Source organism: Podarcis pityusensis, assembly GCF_964106645.2.
Source record: "Podarcis pityusensis genome assembly, chromosome: 5".
NCBI lineage: Eukaryota > Metazoa > Chordata > Lepidosauria > Squamata > Lacertidae > Podarcis > Podarcis pityusensis.
In genome coordinates this window covers 78,318,400-78,337,686 of record NC_138032.1, presented here as the reverse complement: position 1 = coordinate 78,337,686, position 19,287 = coordinate 78,318,400, and the positions used below count along the sequence as shown (strand labels likewise).

At 42.4% G+C, this 19,287-nt stretch overlaps 1 protein-coding gene across 2 annotated transcripts in view; it reads left to right on the top strand.

Moving 5' to 3' along the window:
• Positions 1-19,287, top strand: part of CDHR1 (cadherin related family member 1) — a 54,907-nt gene that overhangs the window by 25,660 nt on the left and 9,960 nt on the right. For both annotated transcript variants that reach the window (XM_081004932.1, XM_081004933.1), the window contains exons 10-16: positions 1,590-1,690; positions 2,468-2,671; positions 5,623-5,775; positions 8,889-9,053; positions 11,380-11,447; positions 15,941-16,169; positions 18,316-18,570. In XM_081004932.1, the coding sequence (XP_080861058.1) occupies positions 1,590-1,690; positions 2,468-2,671; positions 5,623-5,775; positions 8,889-9,053; positions 11,380-11,447; positions 15,941-16,169; positions 18,316-18,570 (1,175 nt within the window). The remainder of the gene's footprint in view (positions 1-1,589; positions 1,691-2,467; positions 2,672-5,622; positions 5,776-8,888; positions 9,054-11,379; positions 11,448-15,940; positions 16,170-18,315; positions 18,571-19,287) is intronic.

Genomic DNA, 19,287 nt, shown 5'->3' with positions numbered 1-19,287 from the left:
GATAGATACTGAACATTTAAAGGGAAAAATCTCTCACACAGAGAGAGCGCACCTTCTTCCAGATCCTGTCTGGAGCACATATGCTTATTCCTCACTGGTTCCACTCCCTTGTGACATGATCCATTTCCACATTGGTGGAGCCAACCACACATGGAGGGATTGGCGCAGGAATGCATGCAAGTAACCTGTACTAAAAAGGGAGGGTAACGTGGAACTGACTATGGGAATCTTGCACAGGCTTCTCATTCCCAGCAATGGCCCATCATGTGTGTTCATGAAGGACAAAGAAAAGTACCAGGTTCTCCTAAGCCCTATGCTAACCCCTCTGTGCACAGATGGCTCCACCAGCAAAAGGACGGATAATTCTTCTTTCTTCTTCTTTGGCGATCATTCGTAGCCGAGTAAGATTGTCTTCCATGAACACTGTCTTAAAAGTGAGTCCGTAAGTGACTGTGGAGGCCAATTCTGGATCCACACGTCCTTCCACAGTTGGGACATAGGTTTCCGGGTGGGAGTTGATCATGGTGACGGTTTGCCAAACGTGTCTTCCTCTTAGCACATATCTCCCTTTCGTCCTGAGCTTGAGCATCTTCAAAGTCCATGACACCTTTGGAAAAGGCTGTTCTCCAATTGGAGTGCTCGTAGGCCAATGTTTCCCAATTGTTGGTGCTTATTCTACATTTTTTTAGATTTCTCTTGAGAGAGTCTTTAAACCTCTTTTGTTGACCACCACCCTTCCGCTTTCCATTTTTATGTTTGGAATAGAATAGTCACTTTGGAAGACGATAATTCAGCATTCGAACAACATGACCAGTCCAAGAAAGTTGATGTTTGAAGAATCGTTGCTTCAACACTAGTGGTCTTTGCTTCTTCCAATACACTGGCATTAGTATGCCTTTCTTCCCAAGTGATGTGTTGATTTTTTTGTAACTCCTTGCTATTTTGCATTTCTGTGCTGTCACTTCAAACAGCAGAACCATTTTGACTCACTGACCACCCTTTTTAGTAAACAAACTTGTTAAATTTGTTTATATTGGCATTTGTTGGTGGTTGGTAATTCCCCCAGTAAGCAAGACAAGATTGGTATTTTAAAAGTAATGGTGTCCATTACAATAGCCTCTGTGGTATACAATCAACTCCAGATAAGATCCCCAAAGCTATATTTCCATGAACACGCATGTAATCAGTAAGATACAGGTTCATATGTACCTGTGTATTTGCACAAGTAGGGTGTAATCTACACACATATAAAAAACGCTGTGAAAATGCTTTTTAAAAGTTTTGAAAAATACATTCAATTTGGCACAGCTCACTGTCGCCATCTAGTGTCACATTTGTATATTGCACTTTACAACACATTTAAAACATTTCATTTGCAGCTGTGTAGATGAGTCCTGGGTCTCTTAAACAGCAGGTCACATGTTCAGCATGGTTGGGAAGCTATTTTCAATTAATATAACTTCCCAGTACTCTGGGTATGGCCAGTAGTTGCTCTGCACAACTAGTTACCTCTGACTGCAACTGGATTTAAGTGGATTCTTTTTGAGGGGGCTGGAAAATTTGACAGGTATATTTCTGTTTTGTAACAGGAAGTGAAGGCTCGTTTGAAATAAATAACGCAACTGGAGCCATTTCTGTTATTAAAAGCCCAAATCAGCTGAAGAAAGAAGTATATGAACTGAAAATTCAGGTATTTGTCTTACTCTCCTGCTATAAATGTTTCCCCTTACCACTTCTGATGGATCTGCAGTGTGCAGAATTTCAACTAATGCAAATGTAGTGCCCTCTTTACATAGGAGAATTGATGCATATTGCTGCTTTCTGCTATGATACCATTTTAAAAAAAACAATTTTCTCTGTCAATGCCAACTCTACCCAAAGGGTATGGTGTGTTAAAGAGAAAAGAACTGGATTCTTTAACTAGGTAACCAGACAGGTATGCATTATTCAAGTTATGCAAATTTGTTCACATATGTACTATGTATTATGGCTAAACCATAGGTTAAGCTGTCAGATTTTCACCAGAGACTGTGAGGCAAGGGACTAAGCCAAGAGTCAGGGAGGAATGCACAGAAACATACCAGAACTAGGAAGTCCTTGTTGGTCAGGAAGCCTTTTGGAGTTCTTTCTGTCCAGGAGGACCAAATGGTCAGAGTAGGTCTGAACTCGAGAAATATTTCATTGTCAGCTATGTGTTCTAATATATAGGGCAACTGCATACAGAGCTGACAGTTCCTCATTCTAGCTGAGTATGCTTAACACTGTGCAAGGCTGGGGCTGTGGGAAGTCAAATCTGGACCTTCCACCTCTGGTCAGCCCTGAGGCCAATGGTGAAGAGCTGACGTCGCTGAAGTCTCAAATGCAACCAGCAAGATACTGATATGATCAAACTCTAGAATTGCATGTTGGATGAAGCATCGTAAGCAGGAGGGAAAGCCCATGCAAATCCATTTCTTATTCACTACAGGCTTCCGAAATCAGCCCGGAGGGTGAGGCGACTGCTCACGCCTTTGCCACGGCAACCATACGAGTTGTGGACCTCAACAACCACCCGCCGACGTTCTACGGAGAAAACGGGCCGCAGAACCGATTTGAGCTCACAATGTATGAGCATCCGCCGGAGGGCGAGATTCTGAGAGGCCTCAAAATTACCGTCAATGATTCAGATCAGGCCAGTGTGGTGTTTTTGTTTTGGTTTGTTTATCTCTCCTTTCTTGCCTCTCTCTTATACCTCCATTCTGGGCCAGCCCAAGACATTTTCGCACTTGAGGTGAACCACAAAATGCTTCCTCCTTGCCAGGGAAGATCAGGGGGCAGGGGGGATAAAGATCTACACCAGGATCTGCTGCCCCTGTGGATCCTACCACCTGAGGCAGTTGCCTCATCTTGCCTCATGGGTGGGCTGGCCTTGATTCCATAAACCTTTTGTTTTAAGTATCACAGCACTGAAAACCAGGTGATGGTGACAGCCAACAATCCATTGTCTTCTTGTCCTGCTTGATTTCCAGGGGCATATGACATTTGTGTCCTTGAAACAAAATGCTGTTAATGGATGAATATTTTGTTTGATTCAGCAAGCCTTGTCCTCCTAGTTTGACTGGGTCATGCCCTTTCTTTATTGCATTATTGCTGATTTATTTAATCAGCCAATGGAGATAATATTCCGTGCTTCCCCACTTAGTTTTTAGTTTTTATTTTAAAAAATAGTAATTCTGGTCCCGGTCTTTCTGGAGCATTGTTAAAGCTACTCTACTAGAGCCTTATTTTGGAAAATAAGCACTCTACCCCATATGCAGTGAGCGCTGCATTCTTTAACCAGAAGAATGGGATTCCTTTAGGTTCAGTACAGTTTATTTTATGTGGAAACTGTGGCAAAGGTTGCTAAGGAAACCTCTGTAATAGCTTCCACCTGAGCTAACTGGAGAGGAAAAGTTGAGGCCTGAAAGTTTAATACCCATGAAAGGACTGCAATTATTGAAAAGAAAATCTAGTCCATCAACATGTAGCATATACTCAGTGTTGTGCTAACATGGTTGCATTCTGCTCTATATAAAAGTCAGCAGGTTCCCTGCCAGCCTGCTGCAAAGGGATAAGTAACTACTTCTGAGGCAGCCAGCCTCGTAATTGCTGCTTCTGCAGTTGCAGAAGGCAGCAAAATTTAAATTAACTGCTTACTAATATTATGGAGCAAGCAGAGACCAGCCAAAAGTTGTCACGGCCTGTATATTTTGCACAGATCTTTTGTTTGCCACGTTCTACTCCCCTTCCAATCACAAGGAAACCAAGCAATTTTCTTTTGAGCTTCAAGATTGCTTTTTAATTTATATTTATATTTCCAGTCCCTATCCGAAATTGATCTCTGGTTCCACCCGCACCTGTTTGTTTCTCACTGGAGCTGTCTTTGGGTGTTCAAGGGGAAAGTTTAGCAGCACTCACTGGCCCCAACCAGTGTGCATTGTCTACTACATAGGAGGACATCAGGCTAGCCAATAGGATGCAAGGCAGACCATATAGTAGTAGCAGCAGCAGTATTATTATTATTATTATTATTATTATTATTATATTATTATTATTATTATTATTACCCTGCCAGTCTGGCTGAGTTTCCCCAGCCACTCTGGGTGGCTCTCAACAGAATTAAAAGCACAATAAAACATCAAATATTAAAAACTTCCCTAAACAGGGCTGCCTTCAGATGTCTTCTAAAAGTCAGATAGTTGTTCATTTCCTTGACATCTGATGGAAGGGTGTTCACAGGGTAGGCGCCACTACCAAGAAGGCCCTCTGCTTGGTTCCCTGTAGCTTCAATTCTCATAGTGAGGGAACCACCAGAAGGCCCTCGGAGCTGGACCTCAGTGTCTGGGTTGAACAATGGGGGTGGAGACGCTCCTTCAGGTATACAGGACCAAGGCTGTTTAGGGCTTTAAAGATCAGCACCAATACTTTGAATTGTGCTCAGAAACGTACTAGGAGCCAATGTAGGTCTTTAAGGACTGGTGTTATATGGTCTCAGTGGCCACTCCCCGTCAACAGTCTAGCTGCCTCATTCAGGATTACTTGTAGTTTCCGGGTCACCTTCAAAGGTAGCCCCATGTAGTAGTTCAAGTGGGAGATAACTAGAGCATGCACCACTCTGGCGAGACAGTCTGCGGACAGGTAGGGTCTCAGCCTGCATACCAGATGGAGCTGGTAGACAGCTGCACCGAACACAGAATCGACCTGCACCTCCATGGACAGCTGTGAGTCCAAAATGATTCCCAGGCTGTGCACCTGGTCCTTCAGGACCAGGGAGTCCCCCACAACTGCCTGCCCTCTGTCTCTCAGAAAGGTGTAGTGACTTATTTCCAGAGCAGCAACCATATTAATCTGGAATAATAATAAAAATACCTGTGCTACCAACCTAAGGCCACTCCCAGGACTTTCTTAGCAGAAGGAGGGATGATATTCAAGCACGTCCCTGATCAAAGTATATGGAGGTGTACCTTGTACCTAAAATGACCCATATTTAGATAATCGGGTCATTCTGAATGTTCAGTATCTCAGAGTCTACCTTCCAGATTATTCTCACACTTAGCCAACCTAAACTGGGTGCTCTTCCAGTGTGACTAGAGGAATAAGCAAGCTCCCAAATCTATTTTTATCAAAACCACCGACGTCTTGTGAGCCAAAGCTTGGGGAGATTACTTCAGAAAGCCTCTTAGTTCTCTCTCATCCAGTAGCTGCTGAATTGAAGATACTAAGCAGTCGTTCTTGCCCTCTCCTCTTATTCTCTCCCCCACATGTGGAAAAGGAAATGCCGACTCAATCCCCCAATTTCTACATGTTGTACAGGGTTCCATGATAACAGCAGAGTTCCTGGTTGTGAATGCAGGACCTCCTCATGTTCGCTTATGCAAGCATATTTTCCATTTACTGTGCAGAGATGGATAGCTGGCCATTTATGTCAAGGATAGAACTACCAATATTGATCCCACTACTCCCACATTTATTGCGGGAAGACTAGGATTTTTTTACACCTACACACACACACATGTGTCTCTTCTGTAAGGAAATCAACAGTACTGGGTTATATGCTATGATACATTTGTCATTTATGTTTTAATGCCGGCTCTTTCTTCACAGGGGGCGAATGCGAAATTCAACCTCCGGCTTGTCGGGCCAGGCGGCATTTTCCGCGTTGTCCCTCAGACTGTGCTGAATGAAGCGCAGGTCACAATCATTGTAGAAAACTCAGCTGCCATTGACTACGAAAAGTTCCAGGTCTTCACCTTCAAGGTATTGTAACTTCTGCCTTCGTACTAACTTCATTCCTGCATTGCCGTTCCGATCGTTCATCATGAGCTGGAGCACAATCTTCTGAAGCGGGGAGTCTCTTGCCCTGGCTGACTCTCCCTCGGTATTTTAGAACCCTGTTCTAAAATGTGCAGGAAGCCTCTGTGGGTTTACAGCAGGCTTCCTCCTTCAGAAAATTGCCCTCCAATTCCTGAAGGAGGATTGGAATGGCGACCGGGGGGGGGGGCGCGTGGGGGAATCCTGCATCCAAAATACTACGCAAAGGGTTAAAGCTGCAGCATAGAATCTTGAGATGTCATATATACAGTGCTTTTTTTTCCTGGGAGGACACAGGGGTACGCATACCCCTAAACATTCTGTGAATCTTTGTCCTTTTGTCCATTTACTGTATTTATTTCCCCCGATTTGAACTACAAAATGGTGATTTTCTTGAGTCAAAATGAGAGTACCCCTAAACATATTTTTTAAGAAAAAAAACACTGCATATCATATATATACACTGAAAAACAATAAACCGGGTGGTGATGCAACGGCTACTTCAACAGACGCAAGATAACATCACCAAGGCAACTATCTGTAAACAAACAATAAATGCCCCCAAAATAGTTTTTCATGCCGCTAAAATTATAGAAGCCCTTCCGAAGTGTGCCCCTTGGCTCATTTGCAAGAGCCACCTCAACCTACGCGATTTGCAAGTATCTTGCTGTCTTATTTACGACTTGTTTGACCTCTCTGTTTGCGGCATACAGTGTTCTGGCTTGTGTGGGTAAATCTCGGAGGGGGAGAGAGAGGTGATGTGTGGATATTTCTGCCTCATGGGAAAGGGCTGGATTTGATGACTGTGTGCTCCATTTGAGCCCTGTCAAGGCCCTTGCCTGTTTATTTCATGGGGTGTTTCATCCAAGAGGTGCACATGGAACACAACCTATAATTATTCCTATTACAACTAGAAAATTCTCAGAAGGTTATAAAGCACTGCCCAAGTATGCATGGTAAGGAAATTACAAAGCGTGGCCTCATGAATACTAATAGAATTCAGCATGATTAAGAGCACCGCTGTAAACACCAAAGGAAGTAATTAAAAGAGAAAAGTGTGTGTTTCTTTTTACTTGAGAAATTGTACACTTTGTCTCTGAAAAATGGTTGCTGTTGTTGTTGTTTGCAAGTGATTGAAGATAAACAGCAAAGGGCTTTTATACAACATTTTAAAGCCCTTTTATAAATTCCAAATTCATTGGCAACAAAGAAAGGCAGAGATGCATTCACCATGGGTGCCAGTACAGTTCTCCACTGACATTATTATTATTATTATTATTATTATTATTATTATTATTATTTATTATTATTTATTTACTGCCATTCATCCGAGGAACACAATGCAATTTACGATATAAAAACACAAAAATGCACAACATACTAACAAGCAAAAACAATAACACCCCAACCTCGCCACACACAGTTTGCCATAAATTGTTTAATTGGTCAAAGGCCTGGGAGAAGAGGAATGTTTTTGCCTGGCAGCTAAAGACATGTAACTTGATTGGAGACCAGATTTCCACATGAAATCGTACATTCCAAATGTTTTGTTGTGTTGGTGTTGCCTTCAATGGTTCGTTATCTGACATATCTAAGATAGCAGGCCTGCTGTTTTCACCCAAGAGCAATGGAATATACAAAGTTAATTTTAGATAACCTTTGTTTTATGCCGGTGCCCGATATTTGATTATTCTTAGCGGAGGGAATGATTAACAGTCTTTAATAGGCATATTACCATCTATTTGCAGCAGCTTTCGATTCAAGCTGTTAGCAATATTTCAGAGACAGATTTGGATTGGGTCCTTGGGCATTTGAATGGGGGGGGGGAGAGGAATAGTCACCTCTGTCTGCTGTCCCTGCATGTTCTCCCGGGGGGGGGGGCATGCTGATGCCCACTTTGATTCATTACCTTGCTATTACTCCAGATGACCTCCTTGGCTCTTGACTCCGCTAATCTTTATACTGTATTCAACGCATGGTCTTCAGGAGGCATGTGAACATCCCTGTGGAAGTGGCCAAATAAGATTCCCAGAGACATAAGGCAGACCATCGCTCCATCTTGCTCCATGTTCTCTTTGAGGAATTGCTGGACGCAGAATAATAAAATGTTGGCTTTAAGTTAGTCACAAGAATAATACTCAGGTTACAGGGAACCAGGCAGAGGGCCTTCTCGGTAGTGGCGCCTGCCCTGTGGAACGCCCTCCCATCAGATGTCAAGGAAATAAACAACTGCCTGACTTTTAGGAAGCATCTGTAGGCAGTCCTGTTTAGGGAAGTTTTTTATGTTTGATGTTTTATCATGTTTTTAATATTCTGTTGGGAGCCACCCAGAGTGGCTGGGAAGGTCTGGCCAGATGGGCGGCGTATAAGTAATAAAATATTATTATTATTATTATTATTATTATTATTATTATTCACTTCTCATAAGTGTATCCCACTCATATCCCCCCCACACACAGTTTAACGTCTTCATGCCTTAGCCAAATAACCTGTTCTGGTGTATTGATGTTCAAGATTGATTTGTTTTCATTTTATTCTGCTTTATTGGTTTCATTTTATTCTGGGTTGCTAGTTGCCATGTAGTTTTCTTGAGCATCGCCATCAAGGTCTCAACAAAGAAGGAATGCAAGAGCTCTTCTTATGTTCTTTTGTTCTGCTTCCTTCTTTGGTGGCGATGCTGATGTTCCATCGCCATTGGCTGAATCTCTTTGATTCAGGATGTGCTGAAAACTTGAGTCCTTCCCGTGGTTAACGAAATGATATACAGGCAGCACACAGACATGGTAATGCCATAAGGGATTTATACTCAGATTTTTGCAGTCATTTGAAAATTAACTTTTTATTAACGTAACAATGACGGAATTCCAACTTTTGTGCGTTCTTTTCTTTCTTTCTTTCTGTTCCATGTGGAATATGTTCTGTTGATGGGATTCTCTATCATCATTATTAGCCATAACACAAATTAGTCAGTTCCATATAAAATAGCTGGGCTCTGTAGAAGCACAACTGTTAGATTTTGCATGACTTACTAGCTCGTAATTTCTCAATTACCTCCTTAGCTTCTTGCAATAGAAGTTAACACACCTGAGAAGTTCAGTTCAACAGCAGATATTGTGATCCGTCTCTTGGATACGAATGATAATGTCCCAAAGTTTTCATCTGATTACTACATCGCGAGGATCCCAGAGAATTCTCCTGGTGGCTCCAATGTTGTGGCTGTAACGGTAAATTTTATTCATTCCTCTACAGCCATGCTCTGTTGGACTTATAATTCTGTGTAGTTCCATGAGTCTCTCGATATCTGTAATTATTGCCCCTGGGAGGAGGTGAGGATCTATATATGCAGAAACTGACAAAAAAAATAGAATAATAGAATCACAGAGTTGTAGAGCTGCATCTCTCATGAGTCTAAGCACAGACGCAAGCTAGGATTGCTTTTTAGAATTTGAATTTGAATTCACCATAGTCTTTAATTCTGCACAGAGCAATGTAGGCTGGAATTTGCTCTGCTGAGCAAGGGTGTGTTTCTTAAATTAAATTATAGTTTGTCAGTATCCACACGAATAAAATAATAATGCCACCACTTTAAAACTGTACTGAAACTACTTGATAGATGGTTTGTCTCTCCAAGCTAAGTCTATCCTCGGATTTTCCCCCATGTTCTACAACTTCAGAATATATGGCTGTTTAAAGCGGGGGTGGATAAACTGGGCCCTTCCAGATGTTGCTGGACTCTGTAGAATATGCAGGGACCCCAGGAGAATATTCACACTATAAATTGATATTAACACCAGTCCTGAAAGACTACATTGGCTCCCAGTACGTTTCCAAGCACAATTCAAAGTGTTGGTGCTGATCTTTAAAGCCCTAAATGGCTTCAACCCAGTATACCTGAAGGAGTGTCTCCACCCCCATTGTTCAGCCCGGACACTGACTTCCTGCTTTGAAGGCCTTCTGGCGGTTTCCTCACTGCGAAAAGTGAAGTTACAGGGAACCAGGCAGAGGGCCTTCTCGGTAGTGGCGCCCGCCCTGTGGAATGCTCTCCAATCAGATGTCAAGGAAATAAACAACTATCTGACTTTTAGAAGACATCTGAAGACGGACCTGTTTAGGGAAGTTTTTAGTGTTTGATCCTTTATCACTTTTATTATTATTAATAATAATAATATTCTGTTGGGAATCGCCCAGAGTGACTGGGGAAAGCCAGCCAGATGGGCAGGGTATAAATGATGATGATGATGATGATGATGATGATGATGATGATGATGTATCTTCTGGATTAATGTAATTCCCACTGATGTTATTCCCACCAAAGTGAACAGGACAAACTTGGTTAGGATTGCACTACAAACTATACTTCCTATGATTTTGTAGTGGAAGATATGAAAGTTAACTGATAGGAAACCACTGCATCTGCGCAAATAAGCCATTGGAGAGAACTGAACCTTTCTGCATAGCAAGCTTTCTTCATCTCACACATTGTTTAGCTTAAACTAGAACAGCTAAGTGGAAAATAAAACATGGCTAGATGATTGATTTTCTCCCGTATTTTCTAGGGGCCCAATCTGCACAATGCCTAGATATTTTCTTAGCAGAATAATATGCTCAGAAAGAGGATCATTTCATCATTTTTCAAGTCCCAAACTTTAATGGTGACATGTATCTCAAGTGAGGGGAGCCACCCAGTGGCCCTGCTTGGTTATGCTGCTAGTACAGAGGTGGAATTTTTCACCTTTTCTTTGTGTGTCCTTTGCAGGCCTGATCCCAAAGTTTACTCTCTCTCTCACACGCATCTCTTAGCGACATCCTCTCCCAACACCTTGCAAATGGATGCAGATTAATTGACATGACTCTTGCCTGCCGTGAAATTCGGCTTACCCCCCCCCCGCCCGCCCTGCCACAAACTTTCAGTTGCACATTTTCATCTCCAGATACGTTGGCGGCGGAAGGGTGGGGAGATAGAAGCAGTTTGTGGTGGCCATTTGGGGTGCTGACCTTTAAACCTATAAATGGCCTCAGCTCAGTATACCTGAAGGAGCATCTCCACCCCCATCGTTCAGCCCAAACACTGAGGTCCAGCTCCAAGGGTCATCTGGCAGTTCCCTCGCTGCAAGAAGTGAGGTTACAGGGAACCAGGCAGAGGGCCTTCTCGGTAGTGGCACCCACCCTGTGGAACGCCCTCCCATCAGATGTCTAGGAAATAAACAACTTTCTGACTTTTAGAAGACATCTGAAGGCAGCCCTGTTTAGGGAAGTTTTTAATGTTGTTAATATTCTGTTGGGAGCTGCCCAGAGTGGCTGGGGAAACCCAGTCAGATGGGCGGGGAATAAATTATTATTATTATTAGACTGAAAAGTGATGAAGCACCCTCTTTCACCTTGGCTACTTCTGCCCTACAAATCCCATTCCCAAAGCTGCGTCCCCCTAGGGAAAGTAGCCTTCTGGTTTTTGCTATTTTCCATCCTCAATGTGGCCAATTATGCACGTCATGAAAGTCTGCTTCGTTTCTGTTTTAATCCATCAGTACCCCTTTCCATTTTCTTCTTAAGGCAACAGACCCTGATTCAGGACTTTGGGGTGAAATGAAATACTCCATTTATGGAACTGGTGCAGATCTGTAAGTTTAAACATACGTATGGATATATACATATTTTTGTTTAAGGGTGTGTTTTTTTTAAAAAAAGTTTGCATAATTTTTATTGCTATTAGCAAATGAATGAGAGTAATGTTCTGTCTGATGCATCAAATTCAAACATGATGAAATTCATTCTTAAAGGGGATGTATATCTTTTTCCCGGCTGTTTCACACCAACAGTGTTCTGTTTCAAGCAAAGCAATATGCAGAGGACCAAACCTCCAGGTTCTTCCACATGAACCTAACAATAATGCATAAAGGAAGAACAGATTGTGGAAAGGGTGTTGCTGTTTTTCATTTTAACGTTTGCCGTTTTAGTGTGTGCTTTTCGTTTGTTTTGATGTATGGAACTGTGTGAAACCGATGGAGTGAGCCGCCTTGAGCAACTGTGGGTTGTAAAAGTTTTGCATAAATAAAACGTAAAAGCATAAAAAATTGGGATCGGGAGGAGCAAATGATTTTAAGGGGGATACCAAATAAAACTGCATGCAATTCAAGAAATGTGCCACTTAGGGGGCAGCAAATAATTTTGAGGAGGTTATCAATGTAAACTGCATGTCGTTCCACTTATAATCTCCCTTCTGGAATACTGTGCCACTTATTCTGTGCCACTTATAATCTCCCTTCTGGAATACTGTAAGGCCCCCTGGGGCCTAATAAATCTCTCCATCTGGCCCTCTGAACTCTCCTCATGCCAAAAATCTGGCCCACATCTAGGCCCCTTCCTTTTCCTGCTTTGCGTCATATTTTGGTGCCTTCACCTGACTGGAAATCTCCTCAAACTCTGATTTAAAAAGGACCTGGATGGTAACGTCCAGTCAAAGGCAACTATTGGGTGAGGCACTCATCTCAATCTCAAACCCAGGGAGCCAGTGTTTGTCACAGACAGCTTTCTGGGTCATATGGCCAGCATGACTAAACCACTTCTGGTGCAACGGAGCACTGTGACGGGACCCACAACTCACGGAAATGCCATTTACCTTCCTGCCGCAGCAGTACCTATTTATCTGTTTGCACTACCGTGGTACCTCGGGTTAAGAACTTCATTCGTTCTGGAGGTCCGTTCTCAACCTGAAACTGTTCTTAACCTGAGGTACCACTTTAGCTAATGGGGCCTCCCGCTGCCGCACAATTTCTGTTCTCATCCTGAAGCAAAGTTCTTAACCCGGGGTACTATTAGGTACCACTGTAGTGTGCTTTCGAACTGCTAGGTTGGCAGGGGCTGGCACAGAGCAACAGGAGCTCACCCTGTTGCGCAGATTCGAACCGCCGACCTTCTGATCGGCAAGCCCAAGAGGCTCAGTGGTTTAGACCACACGCCACCTGCATCCCTTAGAACTCTGATTATCTCCACTGAACTGGGGCTTCAGGTAAGTGGTATTTGCTGCCCAGCACAGCCATATCCTGGTCCTGGGAGCCATTGTTCTTCCTGCACATCCATGGGCAGCAAATACCACTTACCATGGACAACGAAAAGGTTTGGATGGACCCTGATAGAGAGTCAGAAAACCACGTGCTTTTTCCTCCAGTTCTGAGCCACATTTCCTAAGTGACCTTGAAAAACCTCAGTGTCTCCTGCATTGCATGCAGAATATATATATATATATATATATATATATATATATATATATATAACAGCAACAACAGTTAAGCATCTCCTTTAGATATTTCTCCCCTCTTTTAGGATGCTGTTAAGCAATTCGTGGGATGGGCTGTCTCTTTGGTTACACCTGAAAAACTCAAGGCACTTCTGCAAGAGCAGAATTCTAATAGTATTTCTCTGTCTTCACAAACAACCTTTTGAATATCTTGCCCTTTGCATTTGCAGAAAGTTGGGCACAAATAGCAGATCCCTGGTCATAACTCTAATACCCAGCAAATGGTCTCAAAAGGAATTAGCAAAAATAATTAGATTTTTAATTACTTCCAATATTTACACCGACTCACTGGGCATGAAAAAAAAACAATAAACAATGTTGGTTTTTAATTTCTGCTTGGGACATTTTACATTAGGAGGTTGCTATTACTGTTGTTATTGGGCTGAATCCAAGAGTTGGGTTGGGCCATTTTTCAGCAATTTTGTAGGGGTTCTGGGAAGTTTATTCCACTTACTGATATTCCTGGTTGCCATAGCAATGGTTCTGTGTGCTACTGGACCCCCTTGTTGTCTTTATTTTACAATTAAGCCAATCAGAGTAATGGCAGGACACATTGCCCTCATTCTGATTTGGCTTTATTATGAAGCCAATATGGAGTAAGGGCAGGAAGAGGAGTTGGTAGCAAAAAAGAAAAGGTGAGAGCAGGGGCTTGTGAAATAATAATAATAATAATAATAATAATAATAATAATAATACCCCACCCATCCCCAGCCACTCTGGGCAACTTCCATTACCCCCAAATAATTTTTGAGTAAAATAAGTTTACTCGAGAATTTATGACTTGGCCTTGCTATTGGAAAAGTCAAAGTGGTGAGGGGACCCCAGAACATTTAGCACTATCTTGTGTTTTAAAAAAGGCACCCCCAAATCATTCAAGCTGCAAATTCATAGAATCAGATTTCACATTAGCATCTTTCAAATAAATTCAGTCCGTCGTTTGAAATGATTGGTATATAATGTATGACAAATAGTTTTGCTCACCTGCTGCCTTCAGGGTGTGTCTGTGTGTGATGAAGTTGCAGTCTTACACTCATTTAAGCAAAGATTTTCAGACTTTCCTACTCTGAGATAGTCTAAATGTACCTCAGAGCTTGAGGAGCAGAGCTTAACTCCCTTTAGAAGCAGAAGGAAATAAATTCTTCTCCCCTTTCTTGTTTTATAAGGGATCTAATGCAGCGTTCAGCCAAACTAACCAACAGCCAAACGTTGCATTCATCACACTTCCATTGCTTGCGTGCTGAACGTCTCTGCGTTGTTTTATTCAGCGCATGACACAATACATTGTTCTTACAAACTGCACAACTGCGCCATTCTCCCTTGTTTCAGCGCAGGGGGACTGAGTGGAAATCCACCGCACTGTGCTGTTCAAAAAAACAAGGGACACATCCAAAATGGATTAGAAAATATGAAACTTGAAATGCCAGGCAATCAATTTACCCACCCCCTAATTTTTTTCGCCATATTCAAAGGCTCCAGAGACCTTGCATAAAAATAGTATTACATCTAAACATATCCATGTTACACTGGAACTGATTCCCGCCCCCCTCCCTCTCTGTTTTGACTTTTGCAGATTTGGATTTAATATTATTATTTGCATGCAGATATATATAGATACAAATAGACACACACACACACACAGAGAGAGAGAGAGAGAGAGAGAGAGAGAGAGAGAGAGAGATGGCATGCCTTAAGCCTCTCTTTGGCAACCCGTTGCCCCCCCCCCCATGCCTGTTGTTGAACTGCAGCTCTCATCAGCTTCAGCAAGCATGGCCAATGCTCAGGGATTTATTTGTTTTTTTGTTAGGGGAAGTTAAACCAAAATATCCAATGGGCAGCAAGTAATGCACACGCACACACTCCTCTGAGCAGTTTTCAACTCTTGTAGGGGCTTCTAAAATATGTTGAAGTATGGTGAAGGGTGAAAGCATATACAGATCAACAGATAACATGAACTTTTAAAGAGAAAGAGAGAGAGAGAGAGAGAGAGAGAGAGAGAGAGAGAGAGAGAGAGAGAGACTAGTGCAAGAATAACATGACCCCTCTGACAGACCCAGGGAATACTCCATGAGTTCCAGATTGCTTTCTCGTTTCCTTAAAAACATTTTTAATTAAAATTAAACGGGAAATAACTCAAATTAGAGGGGTCCAAAGTGTTAACGTTTTTCCTCAATATAAGGCATCGCTTCCTACTTCAGAGCCCTTGTGTTAATAACTTCTGCCATCTTACACAAATAACTCCATCCTTCATTAATCTTAATAAGTCAAAATGGGCCTCTCCTGGGATCTTTTCCAAGCTGTACAAACTGAGAATTTTCCATAGAAAGCTGATTTTGGTAAGGCTGGCCACAGAGAGAGCAAGGCTTTCGGTTATATGACAGTCTTCCCTGTGGAACTCTGTACACATAGAAGTATACCAGACTCCATCCTTGTGCTCCCTTTTTTACCTGTAGGTCAACATATTTTTTATTCGCCACGACTTTCAAAAATGCTGAATAGCTGAGTTGAGCTTGATTTTAAATGGGTATTGTGTAGCCATTGGTATGAAATGTTCTTTTTAAGAGATGCATCACGTTAAACACTTGTTTTACTGAATGTTGTTCAGAGTATTTTATAGAGAATTGGCTAATAGGATTTGTAACAAATAAATTCCCATTTTCCAAGCACAATTGGGACTGCAGCCACCCACAGCAGCTACTGTAGGGGGAGAAATCACTCTGAAAAGGGTGTATCTGAACATAAGGGTGATCTCTTTTCTTCTGTCTGTGCAGCTGACTAGGAAATAGATGAAATATTGGCCATTGGTTTTTTTCCTTCCAGATTCCTCATCCATCCATCCACTGGGATCATTTACACCCAGCCATGGGCCACGTTAGATGCAGAAGTTACGTCCAAGTACAACTTCTATGTGAAGGCAGAAGATACAGAGGGGAAGTATAGCTTGGCTGAAGTCTTCATTACTGTTCTTGATGTCAACGATCACTCCCCAGAATTCAACGAGAACATCCAGGAAAAAACCATGATTATAGGCACTCCAGTGAAAGTGGAGGTTGGTCGATGTGCGCATTTGTGTGTTTGGTTGTAGTGATTGGTATTGAAGTGATTGCAATGGATTTGTTATGTTGCAACGGTTCTTGTTATGGACTCAAAGGCTAAATAAGGAGCTTACATTTCTGTAAGTAAATCTGTGCAGCTATGGGTATAATCCACTTTTCAATATTCCATTACAGTTTAGAGGACGTGGGTGGCACTGTGGTCTAAACCACTGAGCCTCTTGGGCTTCCCAATCAGAAGGTCGGCGGTTCGAATCCCCACGATGGAGTGAGCTCCCATTGCTCTGTCCCAGCTCCTGCCAACCTAACAGTTCAAAAGCATGCCAGTGCAGGTAGATAAATAGGTACTGCTGTGGCGGGAAGGTAAATGGCGTTTCTGTGCGCTTCTGTCATGGCGTTCCTGGAAAGCTGTCTGTGGACAAACGCCAGCTCCCTCAGCCTGAAAGTGAGATGAGTACCACAACCCCATAGTCGCCTTTGACTGGACTTAACCATCCAGGGGTCCTTTACCTTTACAGCTTAGGGAGACCTGTGGAAAATCAAGGCTTGTAAGAGCAGGGTTGATTCTTCTTAATGGCTCGGAACAGGCAACTAATGAGTGGGGGGTTAAATCCTGCTCAGTTTGGGTACACACTGCTATTCCCTGCTGGGAACAGACAGAGGGCCAGCACAGGATTTAACCATACTCAAGTGCCCATCAGATAACATCACAAATTAAGTCAGCTGATTGGGAGTTGGGCATGGTTTGGGGGAAAGGCCTCACAGGCCAACCCAGAGCCCAATGGCAGTCCAACATTGGCCCGCAGGCTAGGGGTTCCTCATCCTGCCTTAAGCCCTAATGGTACACTTGAGGGCATCCCGTTACATTCTCCTTCATACGTGAATAGATGCCAGTCATCCTATGGAAATACCAATAGGAAGACAAATCAGGGCACAGAGTGGGTGAAGAAGAAGACCCAGAAGAGTGTCTGGGCACAAAGAGAGTCAAGGTTGGAGTGGGAGGCAGAGAATGACAGTGTCAGAGAGGTGGCGAGAGACAGAGAAGATTGTGTCAGAGAGGTGGCGTAGGAAAGTTCTCCAATCTTATCGTATTTTTAATGTTCTGTTGGGAGCCGCCCAGAATGACTGGGGAAACCCAGCCAGATGGGTGGGGTATAAATAATTTATTATTATTATTATTACTCATGAAATGCTACGGGTCTTTTGCTTACAAGAAATAATCATAAAAGGCTAGTCTAGAACCATTCTTCAAATACTAGAGTTGCATCACAGGTGCGATTTCTGTTTTGCTGTGCCTCATTACTCTTCCGCTTTGATTCAATACAACAAAATTGTTAATAGGTCGAGCAGAATGGAGCAGTTCCATTCTGGAATTGTTCTAGAATTCCCACCCCCTGCTGTTTTTTCTGACAGGAAATGCTGATTTCAGATGCAGCGGGCAGAATTCTGCACAATGGCCATTTACTTCAAATCAGAAAATTAAACATACATTGGTTTTATTTTTGTAAAAAAAAAAATCCCCCATTACAGAGTTTTTCAAATAAAAAGGGGGAAGGGGATAATTGGTAGGAGATCTGAATTTTCCAAGGGTTTTTTGTTTTTTTTTAATGGAGGGGGGAACTGTTCCTTCAAACTCCTAGCATTTCAATTTTCTCCAAGATAGATTTTTTTTGTTTCAATTTTTAAACAAATTAATAATCATAAATAAATAAGAATAAAAATGTGCACCCCACCACCGAGACTATTCCATTGTAACTATCCAGCCTCCCAAAATTTCAACACCTCTTGCGATGGTTTGACTCCTTTCCATTTTAACAGTACAAATTCTACAAACATTCTCCATATCTCCTCAGAATCATTTCTTCTGCATATTCCCTGCCTTACCTTAATGGCACATGTCAATTTATCATTAATAGCTGTATCCTACACCTCTCTATACCAAGCAGAATATAAAATGGAAGACTGGTACAAGATAGATTTTTAAACTACTCCGGAATCCAACCAAATCCCACCCCACAAAGTTCTGGGACAGAAGCCATGCTCAAAGTATGGAACTTCAGAATCAAAAGAACCAGTCCTCTTTAAAATAGATTGCCATTCAATAAACATTTTTCTTTTACCTTTTCTCCCCATCCCTAACAGGCAATAGACCAAGATGCGGAAGAACCCAATAACATAGTTGACTATTCTATTATGCAAGCAGATCCTGCCAATGTGTTTGATATAGACCAAAGCACTGGAGAAATAAAACTGAAATCCTACATAAGATCCTTGGACATAATTCACAACATCACCAACAACAAAGACTGCATATGGTCGGTGGTAGTTCAAGCCAAAGATCGGGGCTCTCCTTCATTTAGCACCACCGCTGTCCTGAAGATTGATATCACAGAAGAGGTAAGGGGATAGGATACTGGAGAGAAATGGCAAACGGGGAGACCCAAGATTTGTGGCTGAGAAACAGTGATTTGTAATGGGCACCGCTGCAAAAGCATCATAATTTGAGTCGTTGAAGTTAAATTGAAGTAAGAGAGTGCTGTCAGATGTGAGATGAGAATTTCTGGCATTTCTGGGTCAAGGAAGCGTAGAGTCTGCCTAAAGATCAAGTGGATCCTAAGCCATTTCAGCTGCTGGCAATGGGTCCATCCCTGACCTCTCTGTTGCATTGTTCAGCCTCATTGCTACCAAACAGAAGTTACGATTGCTTTCCCTATGCTGAAAATGGAGAAGGAGAAATTTATGAAGGCCCACAACAATAGTCTTAAAGGTCCACGCCTAATCTATGGTATCTGTCCTCCTTCTTTTAACTTTGTATCTTAACTCACCCTTGATTTTACCAACCATTCTCCAGATGGTTCATTAGAAGAATCACTCCTCCTCTATTACTACATTTAACTTCCCAAACAATATTTTCAGAATGGTTGCGATGGTGGGTCCAATGCTGGGGTGAGTGTATTGGGGTGTGTGACAGACTTGTCAATCTGCTTCACATACAGAGGATTCGTTAAACTGTCATTTCCCTTATACCCTGCAGACTACATAGATGTGGCAGGGGCAACCTAGACATGTGGCGATCTAATATCAGCAAACAGAATGCCACCCATCTGTTCTAGA